At 33.6% G+C, this 26,401-nt stretch overlaps 1 protein-coding gene across 3 annotated transcripts in view; it reads left to right on the plus strand.

The window, feature by feature from the left end:
• Positions 1 to 442: 442 nt before the first annotated feature.
• The window catches only part of LOC128983325 (ubiquinone biosynthesis protein COQ4 homolog, mitochondrial), a 95,011-nt gene continuing 69,052 nt past the window's right edge, over positions 443 to 26,401 (plus strand). Inside the window, exons 1-2 of one of the 3 annotated variants that reach the window (XM_054402584.1) lie at positions 443 to 962; positions 1,884 to 1,980. In XM_054402584.1, coding sequence (XP_054258559.1) covers positions 740 to 962; positions 1,884 to 1,980 — 320 coding nt within the window. In that variant the 5' untranslated portion in view covers positions 443 to 739. Of the gene's footprint in view, positions 963 to 1,091; positions 1,199 to 1,883; positions 1,981 to 26,401 lie in introns of those variants that run through there. The other 2 variants (XM_054402576.1, XM_054402593.1) reach the window with 2 other exon arrangements.

Here is a 26,401-nt window from a genome sequence, read left to right on the forward strand (position 1 = left end):
TGGACCCCTTTGTTGACAAAATCCCATATATTTCATTTCTATTGCTTTAAGTTTGATGTTAGGCTTATTTTGACTCTAGATTGACTAGGCTATTAGGCAGTTAGTAGAAGAACGTCCAATTCAAGGAACGCCCACAAGTTAAATTCAGACTTTAATCTCAGAATTCTAACTTTTTTCACAGAGAGGAACACCCACAAGTTAAATTCTGACTTTAATCTCAGGATTCTAACTTTTTTTCACAGAGAGGAACGCCCGTCGCCCACTTGTTAAATTCTGACTTTAATCTCAGAATTCTGACTTTTTTCTCAGAGAGGAAGCCGACTTCCCGCGCTCTGACTTTAATCTCAGAATTTCTAAGTTTTTTCTCAGAGATGAAGACAAATATTTTTTTATAGTTGGTGGCCCTTCAGCGCCGTCGTACGGTAGGGATGGTTGATGTTGAATTGAAACTGTAACTGTATGCTTTTTTTGTTATTTGTTGTTTGTAGGCTATCATTGTATCAGTATTGAGTTTTATAAAAATTAATTATTATTACAGAGTTTTTAAAACTTTGAGGACTAGGCCTATTTAGACCTGAATTTTACTCGATAAATTGTAACATAGGCAATTGGCAATAATTAAATTTTATGTTTAAACTGGTTGTTGGAGAAATGTTAGGCATAGGCCTAGGCTAGTTTTGGACTAATTTATTGCCCTGTGACCTAGCTGATGTTAAATTCGTTTTAGTCCGTACCAAAAATGGGCCCTTCAACATATTTGGTGACAAATCGATGTTTCAAAATTCTTAAGCCTACACGATGTATTTGTCAGCATTTCAGATATCATAATGGACTTGGTTTTAATAGGCCTAATACATTTTCTGAAGAGTATAAAACTTTGTACACTCATACCACTGTGCTACAAAAAGTTGTATTGTCTATTGGATCATCTGTAGTGTCACTTTTAGATCCAACCAGAGGAGGTACTTAAGACTCATTCACTGGCATTTCAGCTGACATAAGTTAATAGGCCTAGGCCTAGTTTTTTTCTAGTGGGGCCTTGCCTAGCCTAGCCTACGTAGCCCAACTGCTTGATAGGTCCACCTAAGTTAGTGGTAGGGACCAAGGCCTAAGTTAACTTAGAAGGCTAAGTTACCACACTAACCATTCATTATCTTCCTCTTAGCCTAGGATTTAAGTTAGACCTTCATGTTTAGAAGTAAGTTACTTAGTCTAAATTCACAAAATAGGCCTAACTTAGGCCTACCCCCAATTTTACCCCCCCCCCCCCCCTCCAGGGAGACCCCCTTCTCATAGATCAAGATCAGTGTTTGGCGAACTAAGCCAGTTAGAATCCTAGGTAAACTTAGGCCTAGGAGAACCCTTTTGTACCAAATTGCATTCATTTTTAGTCGTGTTAGCCTATTGTGCTAACGGACATATAAGTTAAATTAGGCCTAGGCTATGAATTTGAATGCATGGTGTTATTGGGCCTCTTGGGACATCAAAACAAAAAATATTGTTTTAAGTTACCTTTTTATTGTATTTACTCATGAATAACTAAAAATTTTAGTTTCAAATGGTTTGTTTTGATTTTTATTTCCGTTGACCTAAAATTAAGATTTCTCGAAGAACTTTGTTTCTTTTGTCCTACAAAAACGGCAGACTCAGGTATTACATTAGCCTATAAGTTACTTATTCCTCACCTTTAATGTGCACTTCTTTAGATAACAACTGATTTTTCAGAAAATCTAAAGTGATTGCATTTAGGATTTTGATGAAATTTAATATCAACGTTAAGAGTTAGCCTAAGTTTAATGCTAGATATTTTGAGGGCATAAGTTATAGAAGACAAAAGTTTCACTAAAAAGTTTGAGACAAACCAGTTATTTTTCAAATTTCAGATATGATCTCTATCCTAGGAGAGGTGTCAGGCGAGAGAGCTTTGAGGCACATGCACAAAACACTTTTAGATAGTGAAGAAGGAAGTATGATTCTAAGGTAAGCTATAGCTTAATATAGGCCTATCAATCCCACTTTAATTATAAGACTAGGCCTATATAGTAGGTAGGCCTAAGTAGGCTACTAGAGCCTACCTTCTACATGTTCCTACCTACATGTTCTAAATATAAGTTTATCTTGAGTTGTTCTTAGATTTAATGAGGTAGAGGTCTGTACAGGTAGACCTAAATTTGAATACTGTCCACGACACTAAAACTTCAGACAGACTTCCACAGTAAATAATGATGTATCTTATTTTTGTGATCATTGGGTAAGCCACTACGGACAATTATTTGCAAAACCATAACATACCGGTAACTAAAGAAATAGAACTCAATAAAAAGATAAAGTAAACAAAAATTAGTAATCTTCAAGCATCCAGTTGTGTCACATGTGTTGGTTTGGATTGTAATGCATTTATTTCTTATGCTCTATGATATTTATGCTTGAGGCATTATTGAGTTATATGAAATTAATGGTTTACACAAAAAAAAACCAGGGATGGTTACAATTTTATTACAACTGTCCATTTTAGCGAATTTCCCACATAGGGTGTTGAGGGCGGTAAATGGGTGAAAATGAAAGTGTTAAATAGCTCGAAGGACCAGAACTAATTACTAGTTCAAGAGAAAATAATAAATTAGAGAAATTGGCGAATCTGCAATTTGAAGGGCACTTGAGGTCCCGAGGTGAAATCAGGGCCGGATTTCCCAATAGGCCCGGTAGGCCCGGGCCTATGGGTGCGAGCACCCAGAGGGCGCAAGGCGGAGATAATTTTTTTTTTATCTAAAAATAAAATTAAATAGTCATAGTTGATTAAAAAAACTTTGGCTAATAAAGCATTCTGATTCTGAAGTTCATAGAAAGAAATAATTGTTAGAAGATTTCAACTATTTTTCTGAATTACGCATCAATTTCATTACAACATTGGGTACGGGAGGCTGTAGGGATGTTGACGAGCGCCTGAGCTGTACGCATCGTATTGCCACTGCACTGCCACTATGTTGGTTCGGTGCTACTGATTGGAGTAATTAGGGGCGCATGCGTGCTACGTGCTAGACACTGTTATCACCAAACACACAAAACAAATAACTCACAAAACAAAAGTTATTGACTAATCTTTTGATTAGTTTACAACAATCTGCAGGATCAAGTTAAAATATATACAGTAGGTAATACGTTGTGTTGAATATAAAATACCCCCGCCGCAGCAAACCTGCCGACTAAGCGAATTTCCATTTGTCTGAATTGATTTTCAGTTAGGCCTAAATATATTTTAATAACATTAGGTTTAACGAGTACCTAGGTTTGCTGCTACAAGGAAACTAATAAAGTGTGTTTTTGAGTTAAATATTAATAGCTTAGTACAAAATAAATAAATTTGCCAAGTTTGATCAAAATATATCCATAAACAAGCAAACTACAACATTTGACAATATTCTCCATAAGAATAACATGGGAATTTTAAATTTACAATTTTTTAAATTTTCTCCGTTACTAATAATCGAACAAAAATACTTCTTTATACTAAATTATTTGTTTTTTAAGCTCTTTAAAAAGGTCTAAAGAGAAATCGGGAAATTTTGTGTTTTGAGGGTCAAAAGTGAGAAAAACCAATTTTTACCCCATAACACCCCCCGTAAAGCCCTGTTCCCATGGTCCGATCGTGCTGGTTCGCGAACTCATTCAAGTTTATCCCGCTTTACACCTTTAAACCAAATTTCATCAAAATCGGACAAAAATTACTCAAGTTATCGTGTTCACGGACGTATCTATATGTATAAAATTCAAAGCCCTCACTGACTCACTGACTGACTCACTCACTCACTCATCACTAATTCTCCCACTTCCCACTTATCTAGGAGGCTGAAATTTGGTACACTGATTCTTTAGGCATTAAATAGGAAAACTAAGTGGTTTTTATTCTGATCGGACTCTCGGGCTCCGCCCCAGTGGCTCTGCAGTTTTCCATGTTAACCTAATGAGTACTCATATTTAAATGGAATTAATGAATCTTAACAGCTGTTTCAATTAAACAAGTTGGTTCTGTTCTATGATGTTCAATCAAACCTTGTGTGCAGGACGTGATTGAGCCATGCGAACGAGCTCATATATGAAGTTAAACGGGGCAAAGCCCGCGGGTACCAGCTAGTATATATATTAGGGTGGGTCGAAAAAAATCAATATTTTTTTTTCGATTTGTAATACTTTGTAAAAGTTGCTAAATTGTAAGATTAAGACAGGGTATAAATATGAAAAATATTGGTTGTTATCTTCCGGTCGCGCATGTGCCCTAAAGTTTAATGAAAAAAAGAAAAAAACACAATTTTTTGGAAATTTTTTATAATTTTTAAAATTTCAATTTTTAATATTTAATAGTTGAAAATGTTATATACAAGACATTAAGTGAGTGATATTCAAATAACAGTATCGTATGTTAACATCTTCCGGTCGCGCATCAACTGCAAATATTGCTAAAATTGAAGAAAAACGTCATTTTGTACTAGTCGTATTAAAAATCAATTTATAGATATTAACATGTAATACCTAAAATATGTTAACACACATTCGTATAGTAACTCAACAGAAACAACGTGAAAATCCTTATTGATTATTTGGTCGCACGTAGCAATATGATTTTGCTTGAGCGAGTGACAGTTGGGTCAGTGACCTTCGCAGCGTCACGTGATTCCCCCTTCTCCACTGCTGGCAGACATTCCGCCATTCCCGCGCTGCATTGTGGTGCCAGTGAGTCAGTCTGCAGTCATTTCTTGCGTGAAGTGGACGTTTAAGCATATTCAGTAACTATTTTTTGCATTTGCAATGTGTTTTGTAATGTGTCAAATTGTTTGGTGACTTTGTGGATCTTACTGTGTGTGTAATGAACAATGGCAGCATCTAAGAAAATCATCACTAGACAGGTATTTGACTGCCCAATTTTTGGTACACCAAAAGATTTACCTTTAAACAAGCTACCTACTGGAGAAGACGTACTCAGATGTTTGTCACACGAGAGATACAATCTAGCACTTAAAACTAATAATAAGAGTGTGAGTTTATCACAAGTAGCTAACACAGTAGCTAATAAAGTGATTTGTTTGTATAAGAAGGCATCTATTCCAACAGTTAGTGATAAAAGAATAGTGCAACTTCTAAATGCACTGCATGGTAAATACTATGGCTTACGAAAATCACTTACACGGGACAAAAATAAAGAATCTTTTATTAGAAAACTTGACGAGTTCAAGCACAAATGCTCGTTACTGTTTGATGTTGCCGCTTGCAAATGTCCAATTATTCTTAACTGTAAGTGCGAGAAGACACCTGCCCTATGTCAGTGCAATTGCACTATCACTTGTATTTGCGATAAATCAAATAAGATTCCATCTATTGAGCTAAAGTTCATTTACTCGCTTCGAGTTCACGGAATAGGAAAAATCAGAGGAGTAGACTTATGCGAAACAAAGAAACGCACAAAATCGCTAGAAAGAAAGTCTCGTGTCAGCACTTCAAACCAAATCCCCGAGATTCAAGTATCTGTAACTGAAGCACAGTCTAGTTATGATAATGTATCACTGTGCTCACCAGCCAAAACTGATGATAGCAGTGACAGCGACCCGGAATTTTTACCTGAAATCCCGAAAAATAAATCCCCTGGTTGGCAAATGACGATTAACCTTAAGTCTACTGCATTGGTTAGCGATCGCTATGGTATTTCGGATCGTGCTACAGCTGCCATAGCCTCCAGTGTTTTGCATGACATTGGCATAGTCACTAGTTGTGACAATTCGCAAGTAATCGATAAGTGTAAAGTAAGGCGAGAAAAACGTAATATAAGGGCCGAACTGTCTAGTTCTATAACAGAAACCAAACTACATGGGTTATATTTTGATGGCCGCAAAGATGACATGATCGTAATTGAAATGGTACATTCAAAACGATTTCGAAGAGTTATAAAGGAGGAACATTATTCTCTTATTCAAGAACCAGATAGTGCGTTTCTTGGACATGTGACCCCTGATTCTGGAAGTTCAGAAGACATTTCGACCTCTATTCTTACATATTTGACCAGCAAAAATATTTCTTTGGAAGAACTGGTCGTAGTTGGATGTGATGGCACTGCTGTCAATACTGGATTGAGAAACGGTATAATTCGCCGTATTGAATTGCACTTAGGTAAACCTTTGCAATGGGCTGTTTGTCTTCTGCATTTTAACGAACTGCCGTTTCGCCATTTGTTTCAGTACTTGGATGGCAAGTCAACAGGCCCGAATACGTTAAAAGGACCGATTGGTGAAAAACTTAGTAAATGCGAAACACTGCCAGTAGTTCACTTCGACAGTATTCATTGCGAAATCCCTGAGATTGACACTAAACTACTCAGTAAGGATCAAAAGTATTTGCTGGAAATATCAAATGCAATTAAATCTGGCAAATGTGAGGAAGACTTAGCGATCCGGGATCCAGGACCTCTGTCTCACTCTAGATGGCTAACAACTGCCAACCGTGCACTGAGACTCTACATAAGTCAAGAAACACCATCTATTGAGTTCCAGGAAATCGTAATCTTCATCTTAAGGTCGTACATGCCAATGTGGTTTAGAATTAAGAAAACAATACATTTCACTGATGGACCTCTGCTTGTATATCATTCTATTACATCCTCAAGGTACCTTGGAGATGACCTTAAAGCTATAGTGGATCCTGTTATCGAGAGAAATAGTTTCTTCGCCCATCCCGAACATCTGATGTTAACAATGACGCAAGACCCAAGAAATCACGTAAGGGAACTCGGCCTTCGCCGTATTATAAAGGCAAGAGAAAATGACGAAAAGAGAAAAACAGTTCGTACACACGTGGCACCAAGGCTTAACTTTTCTGCAACAGACTACACGGAGTTGATTGACTGGAGGACCTGCCAATTATCTTCCCCACATCTTCTAAAAGATGTTACTAATGACCAAATACAAGCCTACATCAAAACAGGAGAAGTTCCGAAGTGGGATTTCTTATCGGAGAAGCTGCCTGTCCACACCCAAGCAGTGGAGAGATGCGTAAAGTTGGTGACCGAAGCTTCTGCAAAGGTCTGTGGAGCTAAAGCTCGAGATGGCTTCATAAGAACTACTCTCAGGTCAAGATCAACAATGCCAGCATTTGATAATAAATCACATTTCAAACTACCAGACATGTAAAGAGTTCATATGTCACATATCTACTTTGTATTCAATTAATAAAACATCAATGTAAATGTTAAAGCTACTTTACAATTTTTTTACCTTTGCTAACTTTTTCAGGTTTTTGGCAAATTTTCCGAATATTTGCAGCCGATGCGCGACCGGAAGATGTTAACATAAAATAGTGTTATTTGAATATCACTCACTTAATGCCTTTTAGATAACATTTTCAACTATTACATATTAAATCTTGAAATTTAAAATTTTTTAAAAATTTTCAAAAAAATATGTGATTTTTCATTTTTTCTCTTAAACTTTAGGCCACATGCGCGACCGGAAGATATCAACCAATATTTTTTATATTTATACCCTGTTTTAATCTTACAATTTAGCAACTTTTACAAGGTATTACGAATCGAAAAAAAAATATTGATTTTTTTCGACCCACCCTAATATATATATAAGTCTATATATATATATATAGGAGAGTGATGTGATAGTAATTAATGAGATGTCCGACTTAGCTAAGATTAAGTGAGAGTTTTCATTCCGGGGTTAAAATAGAACTAAAATAAATAATATTAAAAATGAGATTAAATATGGATCAAGATATTGTTTTTACTGAGGAGAATAAATCATATATTCACTTGAATTCTACCCAGTTTGAAAAATCAGCTAAATTACAAAAATATAACCTTGGGATGACAATTCTACACTTAAATATTAGATCTATTAGAAAGAATTGGGATCAATTTGTTGCATGTTTTGGCACTTGTTTAAATTTGATTGATGTAATTGTTCTCACTGAAGTTAATATTAAGGATGAGTTATCTGATATGTTAAATCTGTTTAGTATAGAAAATTACAATAAGTATTTTAATCTAAGGGAAGAAAAGAGGGGTGGATGTATTTTAATCTTTGCCAGAAAAGATATTTTGTTGCATGGGGTATCAACCAACAGTACGAATTTTGAAAGCATGCTCATTGATATTAAAATGAAAAGTTTTGAAACTAGCATTTTAGCCACATATAGACAGCCAATTTGTGATGAAACAGGATTTATTACAGAATTAGATAAAATATTACAGAGTATAAAAGGAAACATAATAGTAATAGGAGATATGAATTTAGATTTTAGAGATTTACATAAGAAAAACGTTCAAGATTACAAAATTATGATGGCAGGGCACGGCTTAGATTCTTACATAAATTGTTATACAAGGGAGGAAGTAAGAGGAGGAAAACTAACACAAACATGTTTAGACCATGCATTCATTAAAGTTAAAAGAGCAAAGGTCAACTCAGATGTAGTTCAGACTAAGGCCCGGTTTCCCCAACTCATTTAAACTTAGTTTTAAGTTAAAAGGTGATTTAAACTTAGTTTAACTTTGATTTGTGTTTCTCCAAATTTAAACTAGGTATTAATCTAAGTTCAAACTAATCCACCTCTTGACTTGGTTTAACTACTGGAGATAAAATAAACTGAGTTCAAATTAGTAAATTACAACAGTAACATAACCTCAAATAATTCCAAAACAATAGGTAGGTTAATAATTGAAGCATCAACAATTTTATTTGGACGAAAATAGCCTTGGCTTAGGGCTGGCTATATAGTAAAGACCTATAATTAATTTATGTTTTATTTATATTTTAATTTATTTTGTTTATTAAGTTCTTTTTATTCGTAAATTTATTTTTTTGCAAGTTAGGCTACTTTTAATTGCAGTATTTGCCTTAACTCAAATGGAAGAGTTAATTGACATTTTCGAAGAAGCTGAATATGAAGATTATAATACTTTGATACCAAGAACAAGGGCCTACCAAAATAAAGGACAGAATTCTTCTTGTTGTAAAAGAAAAATCAACTTTATAACATAACATAACCTTAAACAGTGATGTTATTCTAGCAGCATTCACACTTTGCTCGTCTGCTCTACCGAGTTGTAGCGTAGCGTAGCGAGCGTTGTAAGAAACACTAGCCCAAAGCCCACCGAAGATTCTTTACAAAACACATTCAGGATTGCCAACCACTCGAATTGCCGTTTATCTTAAACGAAGCCAGTAAAATGTCGGAGAAACCGAACACTCATTTTAAACGGAGTTTAAAAATAAACTAGTTTATTATAAACGAAGTACACCATTTTGGGGAAACCGGGCCTTAGATAGCAGATCACTACACCTGTGTTATCAATGTCCAGCCTGACAACTCCTGCCCAAACTGATAAGACAAAACAGATAAATACAAAGATAAATGTGGCTATATTGGGATGGGTATTGGGGCAGATGGACTGGCTGTCTATAAAATGTTTAAGGGATGCATCATAAATCTATAATAAGATAAATTTAAACTTTAATGAAGCCTATGACATTAGTAAAATTATTGTATCAAAACCAGTTAAATCTCCCAAAAAACCATGGATGTCTTTTAAAATAGTAAAACAGATTAAAGAGCGTGATAAATTATTTAAATTGTACAAAACACATCCAAACAATAATAATTATAAAGAAAGATATAGGGTAGCAAGGAATAAGGTGGACAAAGAAATCAAAAAAGCAAAACAAAGGCACTTCTACAGTTTATTTTACAATAATCAAAATAATATTAAGGAAACTTGGAGTCAGATAAACTCAATTTTAGTAGGGGCAAAGTGGATAATATTGATGAAAGTATAGTTAAATATCTAGGAAAGCATAAAACAGAACCTTGAAATATGTAATGCATTTGCAGATAAATTTACTAGAGGCATGTATTCAATAATACATAACTGTCAGCATAAAACACTAGATACCTTAGGACAAAATGAGTGCAAAGCATCATTGTATATACCTAAAATTAAGAGAAATGAAGTTGTGAGTTTACTGCAGAGAATGAGAAAAAAAGGACCCGGCCACGATAATATTAGAATGATTGACATACAAAATAATTCGGATGTTTTAATTGATTCTATTGTTTTATTGATAAATACTTCCATTAGAAATTCAAACTTTCCAGACATGCTTAAGATTGCAGTTATAAGACCAATCTATAAATCAAAGAGACATGATGACTATTCAAATTATCGTCCTATATCGATCCTCCCCTCCCTTGGTAAGATATTAGAAAGGTATGTTGCAAATAAACTAATAACATCTAGAAGATAATGGAGTGATACGTGAAAGTCAATATGCATATCAAAGAAAACGAGGGACAAATGAGCTGTTGTTAGAATTTTCAGACTATGTAAACAGTCAATTGGGCCAGGGAAAGCAAGTATTGGTGATTTTTATTGATTTTAGTAAAGCTTTTGATACCCTAGAACACAAAAAAATTGCAGTGGCTTTAGAAAAAGCAGGAATCGGAGGTCCATGTAAAGACTGGTTTATAAACTATTTGAAAAACAGAAAAATTAAAGTAAGATTAAACGATAAATTTAGTGAAGAAAAAGAACTAGAATACGGTGTACCGCAAGGAAGTATATTAGGGCCTTTGATGTACCTAATTTATGTAAATGGGATGCCAGATGCTATACAATTCTGTAGAACCTTTATGTACGCAGATGATACAGCCCTAGCCATATCCGATAAAAATATAAACGTGGCAAAAACTAAGATTGAAGCAGATTTTTTGAAGCTGACAATGTGGTGCCATGACAATGGATTGATTATAAATGGCAGTAAATCAAAGATTATGCATATTCATTCACCTTCGTACCAATGCACAGAGCTAGCAGTAAAATTTCATTCACACGATTGTCTGCATCGGAAGAGCTATGAAAATATGTGTCAGTGTATGAATTTGGAGTATGTTTTAAGTTATAAATGTCTGGGAATCATAATTGACAATAACATGAAATGGGACTTGCACTTGAAACAACTAACTGATAAATTAAGATTATGCTTATTTAAGTTTTACCATATAAGACAATACCTACCACTAAAAACAATGAAATTGATTTACTCAAGTCTGTGTGAATCATTGCTTAGATATGGTGTAAGGTCATGGGGAGCAGCATCAAACACAGCCATAATGCAACTAAAAACCGTGCAAAGCAGGATAATCAAAACAATGACTAAGCTTGATTCTGCTGATCTGGTTGAAAATCCCATGCTAGGTTATCAATTGGTCAACGTTTTGCCAGTTGATGGGCTGTTTAAGTTTTTAATTACAACACAACAGATTATTATTTTTCAGATGAGTTAAAAAACCTTAATGTTCATAGTTACAACTCAAGGCAAATGTTCTTTATTGTGCCTAGAACAACAAATAAATATTCTAAAAGAACAAGGGAATATTTAGTTCCATTCTTGTTAAACAGATTACCAGTACAGCTGAGGAATATATGTTACTGTGGAGTTTTAAAGAAGAAGTTAAAGAATTTATATCTAGATCTGAGTTAAAGATAACTGTGTTTCATATTTTATCATTGTTGTTCACTGTTTCAAATGTTTATTATTGTTACTTTTTTAATAGATTATTCACTGTTCACTGTTCCAAATGTTTATTATGGTTACTTTTTTAATAGTTCTAAATCCGGTTATTTCTGTTACTTTTATCATTGTTTATTAATAATTGTTAAAATCTGACTACTTTAAATTCTATGATTGGTTTGGTATATTATTGAATTCTTACAGAAAAACAAGGGAAACAAAAGACTGATTGAATAACAAAGACTGATTGAAAAAAAAGCACTGTGAAATAACAAAATTAGAATAATTGCTGCAGACAAGCCATATTGGCTTTTGTGGTTTGGAATTGTATGTGTTTTGTAAATTTGTATTTTTTGGAAATAAATAATAATAATAAATAATATATAAACATATAAAAATTTGAACGAATGGTGTTTTTGGCCTCTGGGGACATCAAAATGAAAAAGTAAATCGGTCCCGGGTCTAGGTCTTACCGTGCCACCTACGGTAATAGCTACTTCCCTATAGGGAAATTCGCTAAAATGATTAATTTATCTTTAAAATTAACGAACAAATATTAATTTCAGTTTGCAACAGGTTTTCAACTAATTCAATACTCTCCAAAGCACCATTAATGCTGTATTTTTCTCCTCAGACCTAAGGATCGGTATGGTTGGCCGGAATATTGCTCTGTAGTCTGTTTTGCTTTGGAAATATATCCTAGATGCGGTACCACCATAGATTAAATATAGCTCAAGTCGACTTCCTATTACATTGTTAATTCAAATTATTTTTCATGACTAGTCCACGTTGGTGACACTGGACGTTAGTTTTGACATATGCAGTGTTGGGGAAGCTACTTTTAAAATGTAGCTAGCTACAACTACTGCTACATTTCCAAAAAAGTAGCTTAGCTACAGCTACAGCTACAGTTCCGAGAAAGTAGCTAGCTACAACTACAGCTACAATGAAATGTAGCTATAGCTACAATTTTAGCTACTTTTCCAAAGACGTTACTTTTATTCCACGCACATTAGGTAAATGTAAAATTAATTGCAACTATATAAACCTAACATTGCAACAACAGAACCAAAATAAGTTGGTTCCATCATATTACTTATTAGTACTTATTTTTAAATATTGTATTATTTTTAAGCGTATCTTATATGTAAATTTCATTAAGTTCAAAGGACATACAACCAAACTATATTTTAAAAGCCCATTTTATTTCTTTAATATACATTCATATATAGATGTCGAGTCATTCCACGTCAAATCACCCGGGTCATGACACTTTTTTTATATTAATTTTTTTCCGATACACCGTTTTGACCATTTCAGGCCTTGGAATCGACAACCAAATGTAGCCTGGGCGACCAAAAAATTTAATTATTCGCAAACCATTCAAGATAACACTTTCAAATTTTTAAGGCAAGTTTCCTATGTCTTGAACATAAAAAACTATATATAGGTCACTCTAGAGTATAATACAAATTTATAAAAATTATTATATATTTAAATTTAATTTTTTGAAATTTGACCGACATGGATTGTGAAAAACGGCTATAACTTTTTTCTCCAACCAGCTAGAACAATTATTGTTTTTGCAGAATTTTCCTTAAGCTATGACCTGTTTGAAAATATAATGATATTAGTGGTTTTCTATGTACAGATATTGTAAAAAAATAATTTTTAAATATTAAAATATTAATTAACGCTACAAATTGAGTAGGTAACATATATCTTGTAACTTATAAAAAAAATACTTAGAAGAGTTTGCAGTTATGAAAGCTTAATTTACCTAAGTCCTGTAGTTCTTTGACAATATTAAATTACATTTTTGAAGATAATTTGATATTTCCTTAAACAAATTTAAAGCTAAAAGCTTTTGAGCGGTATACTACCTTGAAATGGTTGTATCAAAATAGTTCGATGTTACTTTATTATTGGCTAATTTACAACTTGAGTAAATTTATGACATAAGAGATTACATACGTGACATAGTTATTTTGATTTGGGAGAATTTTGAAGTCCTTCCTGACTAGTAGCCATTTGTTCAGGCTTGATTCGGCCAGCTCTACATCCATGGTTGTAAAGCTGATTTGCCTTTACAGCTCAATGAAGGCTTGCTTTTCGATGTGTGCGTTTTATGGTACCACCAAGACCATCTCAGGTTGACTTACCACTGCTTGTGGCATAAAAGGAGTGCTTAGCATAAATCCCAAAATCATTTTCATACTCAAATATATTTTTAAAGTTTTTCCTGTTTTTATATTGCCCGGCACATCAGTACAATGTGCACCTTTGTGACTGATGGAAAACTGTCTTTCAGCCATTTCATCAGTTTTCTTTGGACGACATTAACAAAAGAGACATCACGATCCAAGTCATCACTAATAAAACAGTGATTTGAAACCTTCTGTCCCCCCTCACTCACCAAATAAACACATACGGGATGAAGTGTACAACCGCCTCTTGACCAGTGATAGCTCTGAATTGTATTTTGAATCATAAAAAAGTCCATCAGTAGGCCTATTACTGCATCATTAGGAGAAAGGTTTTCTTTGAGATGTTTTAAAGATTTAGCTTGGGATTTTGCCATTGGTACCTTGCTCTTGTGAGGAATACTTCAGATGAAGATGAAGACTCTGAACTAGTATTCATGCATCCATATGGTCCTGGTAAATAATTTTACTGGCCACAAAGAGAAGATTCCTGTTTTATCCCTTTTTATAATATTGTATGTTCAGTTGGTGCTCCACAAACGAGTTTTACAGGTTAGAACTTATTACCATAGACTAAGTAGGATAAAAATAGCAAGGAGAATCTATATAATTAATACGCTACATGAAACTTTGTCGGTTGAACTCCTCCGCCATTTCTTAACCGATTTTATCCATTGACGTCTCATTCGAAAGAGCGGGTCGCGTAGATTTGCAAACTGGCCTTACATTTTTGAAAAAGTCCCTTGGGCTCTGCCCCAGTGGCTTTGAAAGTTCCCATGTTATCCTTATGAAGAACATAATTGTTTACATTTTGATCAGCTGTATAAATTTAACTGATGTTATTTTTTTTCCAATTCAATGAAACGCATTGAGTACATTTATTTACTATTTGAGTTTGTGTAAACATAACCCCCAAGACGGATCGTGTTATTGTGTATTTTTATCGTTGTTTTGTGTCGCTATGACGGATCGTGTTAGCATGATTGTAACTTAAATTTGTGCATTTATCGTTGTTTTGTGTAGCTATGACGGGTCGTGTTAGCATGATTGTAACTTAAATTGGTGCATTTATCGTTGTTTTGTGTAGCTATAATTTGTTTATTTGTTGTTTTTTTTTAATACCTCCGACGCGACGACAACGAATACAGGAGGTGTAATCGTGATAACGACCGCAGCTACAGAACAGAACAGAACTGACCCTGGACAATCTCAAATATTAGGTTACAAATGCGCCCTAACACTACCCCAAAACGACTTTTCGTTATCAATTGGCCTTCTATCAAGACCTGTGTTGCCTGTACAGCGAGGCATTTTTAGAAGGAGAAAACCGGCCGGAATGCTTTAGGTTTATCAATAAGGAAGATAAACATGGTCTGAGTTACACACCGGTAATCTTTGAGTTGACTCTTTTAAACTCATTGTAAATATGACTGTTATTTGTTTTGAAATAACTCCTGTAATACTTTGCAATTGCTCGAATTCGAGCAACATGTACACTAGTAAACTTTTATTCTCCTTAGTCTATGTTACCTATTACTTTACAACCAACGATTTAGAGCTGGCTGAATCAAACCTGAACCAATGGCATACTAGTCAGGAAGGACTACAATTTGAGTAAATTTTATGACATAAGAGATAACACACTTACATAGTTACAGTAGACCCCCTCTTAACCGACCCTAATGGGACCGGACCTAGGTCGGATGATTCAAAAGGTCGGATAAAACGGGCAATCCCTAAAATCATAACATAATGAAGTGCTATTCATCTGGAATTTTATAATCATTATTTTGAAGTCATACTTGCATTATTTATAAAATAAACTACTCTTGTACCGTACTTTTTGTGTGGCACTTAACCGGTACAAATTTAATCTTGGGAAATACGATTGAATAACATATCAAATGAATAATAAATTTATTGGAGTATCAAAACTACAGCTAAGCATCCTGCAGAACAAGACTTTTCAATTTAATGTACCTTTTTACAATTTAAGAAAATATTTAATTAATTCTAACCCCATTGAATACTTGAAAATTAAGGATAGGATATTAAAAGGTATTGTTCGTCTTCATTACTCGGAAACATCAACTCTTCAAGTGAAGGGTGAATCGCTGACGAAGAGAGTAAAAGAACCGCTGACCGTATATACAGGGAGCCACCATAGGAATGGTCTCTGTCTCAGCAGTGGAAGGGTGTACCCCCACCACTTTACATTTTTGACTCATCACTCTTTACTTGTCCCTACAGGTTTCCTTCATACATGTAATCATAAATGTTATAATAAATGATTGGAAAATTATATAAAATGAATAATACAATATGGTACATTATTCCCCCCCCACAAAATTGGACAATCATTTATGCATACTGGCATCTTAAAAGCTTCTAAAATTCCTTAAAACTACGAAATACAAGGTACAAATAGGTAAACTATAAACACTGAATTATATAAAAGTCATTCTGTAGCTTCAAAACACTTGGATGAGATAAAAGGTTCTTTTGCCAGGAACCAACTAAATATGCAGCGGGTAGTAGGCGGTTCACCAACACCGGCGATGACCTTGGCTCAGCTGGGCTGCGTCTTCTTCAAAGGGGATAAATTTCGGAATGGAAAAGGAAAAGGATATTTTTATTGCACCCCCCCACTAAATGAATCAGTTGTTCTACATTAAAAGAGCATTCTACTTTTTGTATTAGTCAATTTTTATTTAGTCTTGTTCTGAGTTTTAAACGGTAATCTAGTACATAACTTTAATTTTATAAACTTGCTCTATTTACTTTTACGTTAGTTCGACTAACTTATTCAATCAACAATTACAATCCAATATTGTTTTAAACCTATTTTATAATTAAATCATATAGTACCTTTGGTTATAAACAAAAGTAAAGTTTTCCAGTGGATTTAGTGAACAGTGAAGTATACTGTGTGATCACACAACATACACGCAAACCTTATACTGGCCTTTTCTTTACAATGTTACCTTACAGATAGCTACAATATTATTAACTATAAAAAAAAGGAAGTCAAGTGGCACAATCAATAAAATAAACACTTCTCCTGACTAACTTAAATGTTCTACTTTACATAAACTCCTTATTTCTCCTTTATTATTTTATTTTTTTGACATAAATCTCTCTCCTCTATTTAATTTCACATTAGTGTTCTATGTAACTTCATGTTTACAACGCTACTTAACTGTCCTTTTGTTTCAGCATTCATGATCGGATTCATGATGTAATCTATATTAACACATGTTAATTAGCTCCAATTGGTGCTTTGTTGTCTTGTCCGGTATCTTTATTTGAACTAACATAAAGTTATTCAAGAACAATGTATTATAATTGCAATGTTTTCATTTACAATGAATATTACTTTTTGTTTTCTAGTTAACCTAAATATATACAAGAGTATCATTTTTGCCACATTTTCATATAAAATGAACATGCGTTTTCTCTTTTCTTAACCTAACTATTTACACATGATCGATTGCTTTTAATGTACAGAACGGCTTAAAATAACTATATTGCAGTTATTTACAATACTGGTCAATTTACCTACTACACCTTTCACAATCAGGTCTTATTATGTATTTTCAGTTGGCTAATGTGAGCGCGTCTTACAATTTCCGGATTTTCCTCTAATTGTATTATGACACTGACTGGAGACATGAAGTATATTATTTTATAAGGCCCTGTATATTTGAAATCCATCTTAGCTTGGTAATTATCTATCTTTTTACTTAGCATTTGATTTTCTAAATATACAGAACTCCCTATTTTAAATGGATGTTTTACCCTGTCATCTCGGTACCTTTGCCTATTTCTGTTGTGACCTACTGAACGTTTACAATTTCTAATTGCTTTAGAAAACTTATCTTTTATTTCATCCTGACTTAATGTTACATCTAACAATTCATTTAGTTTCCAAAGATTGCTTAAGCTATGATTTGGCTTGTGGTTAAACATGAGTTCAAAAGCCGTGCATTTAGTAGTTTCACACAGTGAAGTATTTAAACTAATTTGAATATAGTTGAGCTCCACACACCAGCTGTTTTGAGTTTCGTGATGATAAGCTCTTATCTGTTGTTTAACATTCCTTAAGAACCTTTCTGAAATATTTGGGTTCGGTCTATAGGGTATTAACCTATGGTGTTCTATTGAATATTTAAACATAAGTTTTTTGAACAATAGACTTCGAAAACAAGAACCGTTGTCTGATACAAGTTTCTTACAAGAACTGAAATTATTAAATATTACATTTTCTAGCTTATTTGCAATGGTTTGCGCTGTAATGTCCCTTACTGGAATTAACCATACATACCTCGTGAAAGCATCTACAACAATTAATATATGTCGATTACCCAACTTACTTCTGACAAGGGGCCCAGCTGTGTCGATATACAAACAGTCAAGGGGTTGTTTGCTTAAACCTGACACTAATTCACCATTAAATCGTTGCTGAGGAGGTTTTGCCTTTATACAAATCTGACAATCTTTTACACGTTTCCGCATTTCAGAAACTAAATTTGGTCTGTAAAAGTACTCTAACACTTTATATACAGTGCGATTTTGACCTTGGTGACCCCCAAAATTTGACGTATGATAGTAATTGAATAACATATCTAACAAGCTATTTGGTACGTAAATCCTACCTGTCTTGTTACCGGGCTTACTATACATTAAAGTTCCATTCCTAATGTAAAAATTGTCCTTACATGTCTTATTTGTAACACTTTGTATAATTGCTGCACATTCTGGATCTAATCTTTGGTGTTCTGCAATGTTTACATAAGCTAATGGTATATTCGACATGCTGTTTATTACAGGTTTAATTTGCCTTTTGCTCACAGAACTGAATTTCTTTTTGTTTTTACATTTCACTAAACTTATTTGTCTAGGATCTGATTCTACTTCAATAACTTCAATTCCGCTCTCAGACATATTGAGACGTGACAAAGCGTCTGCCACAGGGTTTTCTTTACTTTTGACATGAAGAACTTTAAAAGGCAAAGCGATAATTTGTTCTACCCACCTTGATAACTTTCTCAACTTGTTAAAATGTCCCAATACCCAGCTAAGAGCGCTATTGTCAGTTATTAAATAAAATGGCTGAATTTCTAAATACATGTAAAATTTCTTAATGGCTAGGAATACAGAGTAGGCCTCTTTTTCATACACAGACATATTCATTTCAGAAGGTGAGAATTTCTTACTATAGTACGCCACAGGTACCTTGTCACCATTGTCGTTACATTGCAATAATGTCGACCCTGCACCGTTTTGTGCAGCATCAGTAAACAGATAAAATTCCCGTTTAAAGTCCGGTATAGCAAGCACCGGAGGGTTTGTGATAGCTTCTTTTAATTTACAAAAACTTTCGTTACACTCTTTAGTCCATTCAAATTTTACTCTCTTTTTTCTAAGTTCGTTTAGTGGTGCTGCAATTTTACTGTAATCCTTTATATATTTTGAAAAGTAGTTAATCATACCAACAAAAGTTCCTACTTCTTTGCTATTTTTGGGAGTGTTGAATTTACGTACAGCATCTGTTCTACTTGGGTCTACTCTAATCTGATTTTTCGACACTAAGTTTCCTAAATAGCTTACTTCATTATAGAACAGTTTTACTTTCTTGGGGTTTACAGTTAGGTTGTGTCTACTTAACCTATCTAATACCTCAGTAACATGTTTCATGTGTTCCTCTTTGTTTTTTGAAAATACAAGTATGTCGTCTACAAAGTTAAGTACGTAATCAAACTTTACATCTCTAAAAACATTGTCTAAATAAGCACTAAGTAGCCCAGAGCCACAATGTAGTCCATAAGGGATTCTATTGAATTCAAAAAGGGACACTCCATTACTGAACGCAGTCAGATGCTTGGACTCTTCACTGAGGAGTATTTGCATAAAACTGTTGGACAAATCAATTACGGAAAATACATCGGCATTTTGTAAATATTGGTAAAATTCATCTAGGTTGCCTAATGGGTGATTTACTCGTACAATCTTTTCATTTAGTTTTGCATAGTTAATTACAAGTCTACTTGATTTATCTGGTTTTGCTACAAGGAATGAGGGACTACTGTAACTACTTATGCTAGGTCTTATAATTTTTTGCCTAAGTAGGTCGGATAGAATCTCCTTCATTTGGCCCATTTTTGTTGGATGAATCGGGTACGGACGCTGGTTGATAACCTCATTGTCCTTGAGTTGGATTTTAAATTCAAAATTCAATACCTTTCCTATGTCTGTAGTAAACACGTTAGAAAACCTCTCCTTTAAACTGTTTACAAAAGGTATCATGTCCTCACATCCTGTGTCTAACTGTTGCTCCTTGGACTCGTTATCACTTAACTTAGATAAGCACACAGACCTGCCTTCCTTACCATTTAGAAATACTTTAACATTTGGGTTAAATTTAAAATAACAACAATTTTTGCTTAAATCTAGTATCATTTCACTTTCTCTTAAAAAAGGACTACCTAAAATCATTTCACAACTCAGTTTCTTTATAACAGAGAACTTTACGTACCAGGCAAAGTTTATTATTTTAACTTTTACTACACATTCTCCCAAAATACTAATCGTACTGTTGTTTGCCGAAATACATGATTCTTCTTTATAATTCATACTGATAACTAACTTTTTTTTACATAAGCTATTGTACAAATTTTCACTTAATGCATTTAAACAGGCTCCAGAATCAATTAACGCGCTTACTTTTGGAACTTCATCAGACTTATGTTTCCTTTCTAACTGGACGGCTATTGTAGGCAAATTAGACATTGTACATGATTTTGCTAAATTTATTTTATTCATAATTCTACGTTGAACCCTCTTAATTTTATACATTTCCTTCTTCGTAAATTTACTCAGATTATACTCATTATTTCCCTTAGCTTTATCTTTTACAGGGGAATGTTTTTGTTGCATAAAACTATTTACATGGCATGATCGTGGTTTATTTTGTACATGCACAAAACATCCCCTACTAACTAGTTTTTTTGATACTGATCCCTTCTAAAGCAATTTCTAGCTAAGTGTCCCTCACGGTTACACACATAACATTTTTTTGTGAATGGTACCTTCTGTTGAGTCGTTTGCTGACTTTCCCTTCTAACAGTTTCACTACGCTCTTCAGTAAGTCTTAAGTTATTTTTTACATCAATACTTAAACTATGTATACAAGCCTTTTCTAGGTCTGCAATGGTATTAAGATTTCTGACTAAAGACAGATTTACTCTACACCTTGGGTTTAAGCCAATTAGTATAAACTCTACCAGCTCAAATTCTGTATAAGAACAATTTAGTATTTTAGCATACTCTTTAACTCTATTTATGTACAATGGAAGGGGTTCATTGGTTTCCTGATGACGTGTGACATGTTGTTTGATTAGGTCCTCCCTAACGCTTATAGGTACAAACAATTTGACTATTTTCTCTTTAACAACCTCCAGACTATTTTCTAAGTTACTTAACATAACATCAAGAAGTGGAGATTGTGACTTAGCTACGAAAATTTCCAAAATCTGGGCATCTGACAACCTTGTTTCTTTTTGGACTTTGAATAAAATCTTAATGAACTCAATTAGCTCACTAGTCACTAATCCATTGCATGTTGTTATCATTTTCAAAAAATACATTTTCTAAATTCTCCTCCTCTACATTTGATTCACTTAGCTTACGGATCGACATTTCAACCGCGCTCTTATCGAATTCCAACGCTTCAAACTTATCTTTCATTACTTTACATTTTTCTAACAGTTCTTTACACTCACCCTTTTGTTTTTCTGTTAAACTACACAAACTTAACGCATTTAATCTATGCTTACAATGTTTGATTCGTGTATCTTGCCTTGCTAGCTCCATTGATCTACTGTCCTTAGTTAACTCTGCACATTTATTCTCTATTAAAACAATTTTCTCACTAATTAAATCTATTTCCTCATCCGGCACAATTTTTGTTTTAATTGAATCATAATTTACTTGGACCTTTTGTGATATAGCTTGTCTTAACATTTTTCTTAAGTCAACAACATTACTTGTTTCACTTAATTTTAAATTTCGTACTTCTAACTCAAAGATAAGTTCATCTTTTAACAATAAATCCACTTTAATCGTCATGTTTGCAAATTTGTATTAATTAACACAAGCTAAATACACAATTTAAAAGACAATTATTTTACACAAGATCCATGACTGATCCATAAAGCAGAGTTGCGCATTTTTTGTACCGTACTTTTTGTGTGGCACTTAACCGGTACAAATTTAATCTTGGGAAATACGATTGAATAACATATCAAATGAATAATAAATTTATTGGAGTATCAAAACTACAGCTAAGCATCCTGCAGAACAAGACTTTTCAATTTAATGTACCTTTTTACAATTTAAGAAAATATTTAATTAATTCTAACCCCATTGAATACTTGAAAATTAAGGATAGGATATTAAAAGGTATTGTTCGTCTTCATTACTCGGAAACATCAACCCTTCAAGTGAAGGGTGAATCGCTGACGAAGAGAGTAAAAGAACCGCTGACCGTATATACAGGGAGCCACCATAGGAATGGTCTCTGTCTCAGCAGTGGAAGGGTGTACCCCCACCACTTTACATTTTTGACTCATCACTCTTTACTTGTCCCTACAGGTTTCCTTCATACATGTAATCATAAATGTTATAATAAATGATTGGAAAATTATATAAAATGAATAATACAATATATGGTACACTCTTATCTCCTTTTTCATATTGATAGAAATGTCACAAATAAACACAAAACACGGTTAAGTCAAATAGACCTACTTTCAGTTAATATATTATAATACTAGGCAAGAGTCAATAAAATTCCTATTTTAATAACTTTACTACTGTAATGTATTAATTAATGCTTTCCAAATACATCGTAATACAGTAAAGAACCTTTTGTCGTCATTAAAGATACAAGCGACCATTTTGTTACAAGACAGGACGTTTATTTATAGCCTCTCACTGGAGGCTCGAGGCACAAAAACTATCTTGACCTTGGAGTTGTTAACACCCCTTCCCTACCCCCCATACAAGTTGTGTTGTTTGTTTACTCAAGCGATAAGATAATCAGTTCTCAAAATCGTAACGCACTTTATGATGTTATAAATTTGCCGCACAGATAACAAATCAGATCAGATGTGCTCGAGCTACGAACGATGATGACAAACTGACAATAGGCTATGCTATATTTTTTGTGATCATCACAAAATAGCTTATTGTTAGTCATATCCTGTGGAGATAAGCGTATGGTTCAGTTCTCATCGCCGAGCGTGGGAGCGGAAATGCCGAGATTCCTAGAAAGCGGCGGTTAAAACGAGCTGCTCTCAAAGCAAGGTCGGTTAAAACAACCTGTATTATTTTACGATCAAAGGCGGATAATCCGATTATCGGTTAATACGAGGTCGGTTAAGAGGGGGTCTACTGTATTTTGATTTGGCAGAACTTTGAAGTTATAACCAAATTATGAAGTTTGAATTTCAAATTTTGTAACTAAAGGTTTAAAATCACTGTTTTATTAGTAATAACTTGTATTGTGATGTCTCTTTTGTTAGTGCCGTTCAAAGAAAAATGATGAAATGGCTGAAAGACAGTTTTCCATCAGTCACAAAGGTGCACTATTTTACGGATGGATGTGCCGGGTAATATAAAAACAGGAACAACTTTAAAATAACTATGTCATGTGTGTTATCTCTCATGTCATACAATTTACTCAAGCTGTAAATTAGCCAATAATAAAGTAACATTCAACTATTTTGTTACAACCATTGTAACGTTCCAAATTCCGTTACTTAGATTCCCAGGCTAATTTCAGTGGAGAAGGGGGGTGGGTCTTAACTATGGTCTAGCTAAAATTCAAAATTTCTTAATTCCAATCTACCTTCACTGGAGGTTGGCTTAAATGTCCGACTTCAGGGCGCCACCTTGTTTTCAGGAACTCATTAATGAAAAACAGCAACAAGGAACCTGTTCCTCCCAATCCGTGGTACCTCACTTGTAAGGCAGATGGTATTTGAAAACTTAATTATTTTAAATTTCTTAATTCCTGCCTGAACCCAAGTACAGATCAACAATCATCAATACCTTGTATAAATATGACACAACAACAACAACAAATTTATATTGAAATAAAAGTCAGACAAAAGATCACTAGGAGAAAATATTTATAAGTTAAGCTACTGTGCACTATAAATCAAGAAATCTGAGCAATTGATGAGGTAATGAGTTTACTTTATTTTAATGTAAAGATCAGAAATTCATAAAGTGCAAATTAATAGTATTACTCTTACTGATCTGATAAATTTAATGATAAGCTGAGCAAAATATAGCTATTAAATTCCTTTGTCTCAAAATTGATGTGGGTAACTCAAACAATTACACTCTATGGCGATATAGTTCTTTTATTCTAAACAAGTATATATATGTATAGCAATATCAAATATCAGAGATCAGTAACTGGTGGCCACCAAAAGAACTTAGAACGAGAATAATACAGATTTACCCTGAAATATATACACACATACAATAACCAGAGATGAATACTACAACATGAAAATAATCTATACTTCTATACTATTATATAAAAATCTAATGGTGTCTGTCTGTATGTGTGTTACTAATAGGTGCAAAAACTACTGAACCAACTGGGCTTACATTAAAAAAAATATATAGCTTCCATACCAAGGACCATTATAGGACTATTCACATTTCGATACTGACCGAATGCTTTGCCCCTTTGGCTTTAAAAGTTCTGAGGTGAACATTTTAAAAGTAAATATTGATTGGTCTCCATGGCTGTGATGAGAACACCAACAATGATTGTTTACATTTGCTTTGACATTTAAATTTAAACAACAAGAAGAACTGCTAAACTGCAACTTTCACAATTTCAGACAGCTGATACAAAGAAATTAAATATAATATTTTCCATAACTATGAGGTAGGTTTATTTTAATCTAACCTTTTATCATGGATTATTTATTCTAAAACTATGTCAATGATTATACAAAAAAAAAAGATTCTATAACCGTTGCTGTATCAACTCCGGCTCTGCTTTGTATTTTTTAAAGCGTCTAAGTTATGAAAATAATGTTATTGATATGTTTTCATGGAAACAGTATGAAAATTACAATGTATAGATGTTTTGTATGAATTTGGAGGCTACTTTGAATAAATTCTAACTGCTTAACATGTGTTGGATTAACAACTTGCACATGTTTACTTAATGGTAAGTGTGAAAATGTAAAGGCAATGGACGATAGAACCGATTAAAAGAACTGGTTTATTAAGTTGTTTGTTGATGTTTTTGTAGAGTAGAATCAGAGATGCAATGAAACATATACTGTATTTGCTATTATATTTTTTAGTCCTTGATGCCTTGATAATCATAAAAAGATTAAAATGTTTCTATTTTGTGTCCTCTTCCCGTTGCAAAGCACGGGTTTAACAGCTAGTATAATATATGACGATGGAGTCGATGGTTCAGTAGCACTGACTCAATCACACACTAATGTTCTCAGAGTTCAAACAAGTCCTGTAGAGCCACACTGGAGTAGCAAAGAATATATACAAGTCTATAATTCCCAAAAATGAGATAATGTACAATCTAGGGACTTATCGGTTGAAGGCTTGTCGGTAGGTCCGCAGTCCTTAAGTACAGGTTGGCTGAGATCACAACACCAGGGTGAAGTAGTAGCCAGGTAGTATGGTAGTAGACTCAGATATGCAGTGAGGTGATATGTAGTGTCTGGAAGGCCCAGGGATAAAACCCTACAAAATTCCATCATAAATAGTATGGCCTCTAAGCAAAAGTTTCACAAAATTTTCAACACACAATTGTGTACTGTAATTACTCGGTCTGTTGATAACATAATATACCACAACATTTAAACAATCAGCAAATATTCAAAATTAATTTATAATCTACTAACAGTCAGTTAATTACTAATTTCAGTCGAGGAACCTAATTAAAATTTAAAGGATTGAAAATGATCTAATTGTTCCAGGATAACAGTTATGACTGGTTCATTATTAAAAGAATTGCTATACAGAAATAATCATGATTGATAACAAGACCTAAGACATGAGACAGTTAATTATCTTGAACATAATAGACTCATACATAGCCCTTTAACCTTTACACTAATTCCAGTTCAAATTAATTTGGCAGTTAATAATGGCATGTATAAAATAAAGCAATTACCTGGGTATAATATTAATAAAACAGATTAAACAAAATACTCAACATAGGGACAACAATAAGATTAATTAATTAATACACAGTCTTGAGCTATTTATACATTTTACAGTGTAGATAAATATCCAGTATATTTAACTGATAAAACAAATGCAATTAGGTATACTATACTGTTTGTTTAAGGTCAAATATACACTGTTAAACCGTGGAAAAATCATTTGAGAATCAAATTAAAACATTTTGGCAAACTTAAAATTATTTTATAAAAACAAGAAGTTATTTAATTCACTACAGCTGTTAAAGAATCTAATTACCCAACAAATTACACTATTAAAATTATTTACCATTAAAACACAATTTTAAACAAAATTCCAATTATCATCGGGGAAAATTAATACAAAAATACATTT

The sequence above is a fragment of the Macrosteles quadrilineatus genome, unplaced genomic scaffold, assembly GCF_028750875.1.
Source record: "Macrosteles quadrilineatus isolate MER2022 unplaced genomic scaffold, UCM_ALF_1.0 Scaffold_1__1_contigs__length_201487025, whole genome shotgun sequence".
NCBI classification, from domain to species: Eukaryota; Metazoa; Arthropoda; class Insecta; order Hemiptera; family Cicadellidae; genus Macrosteles; species Macrosteles quadrilineatus.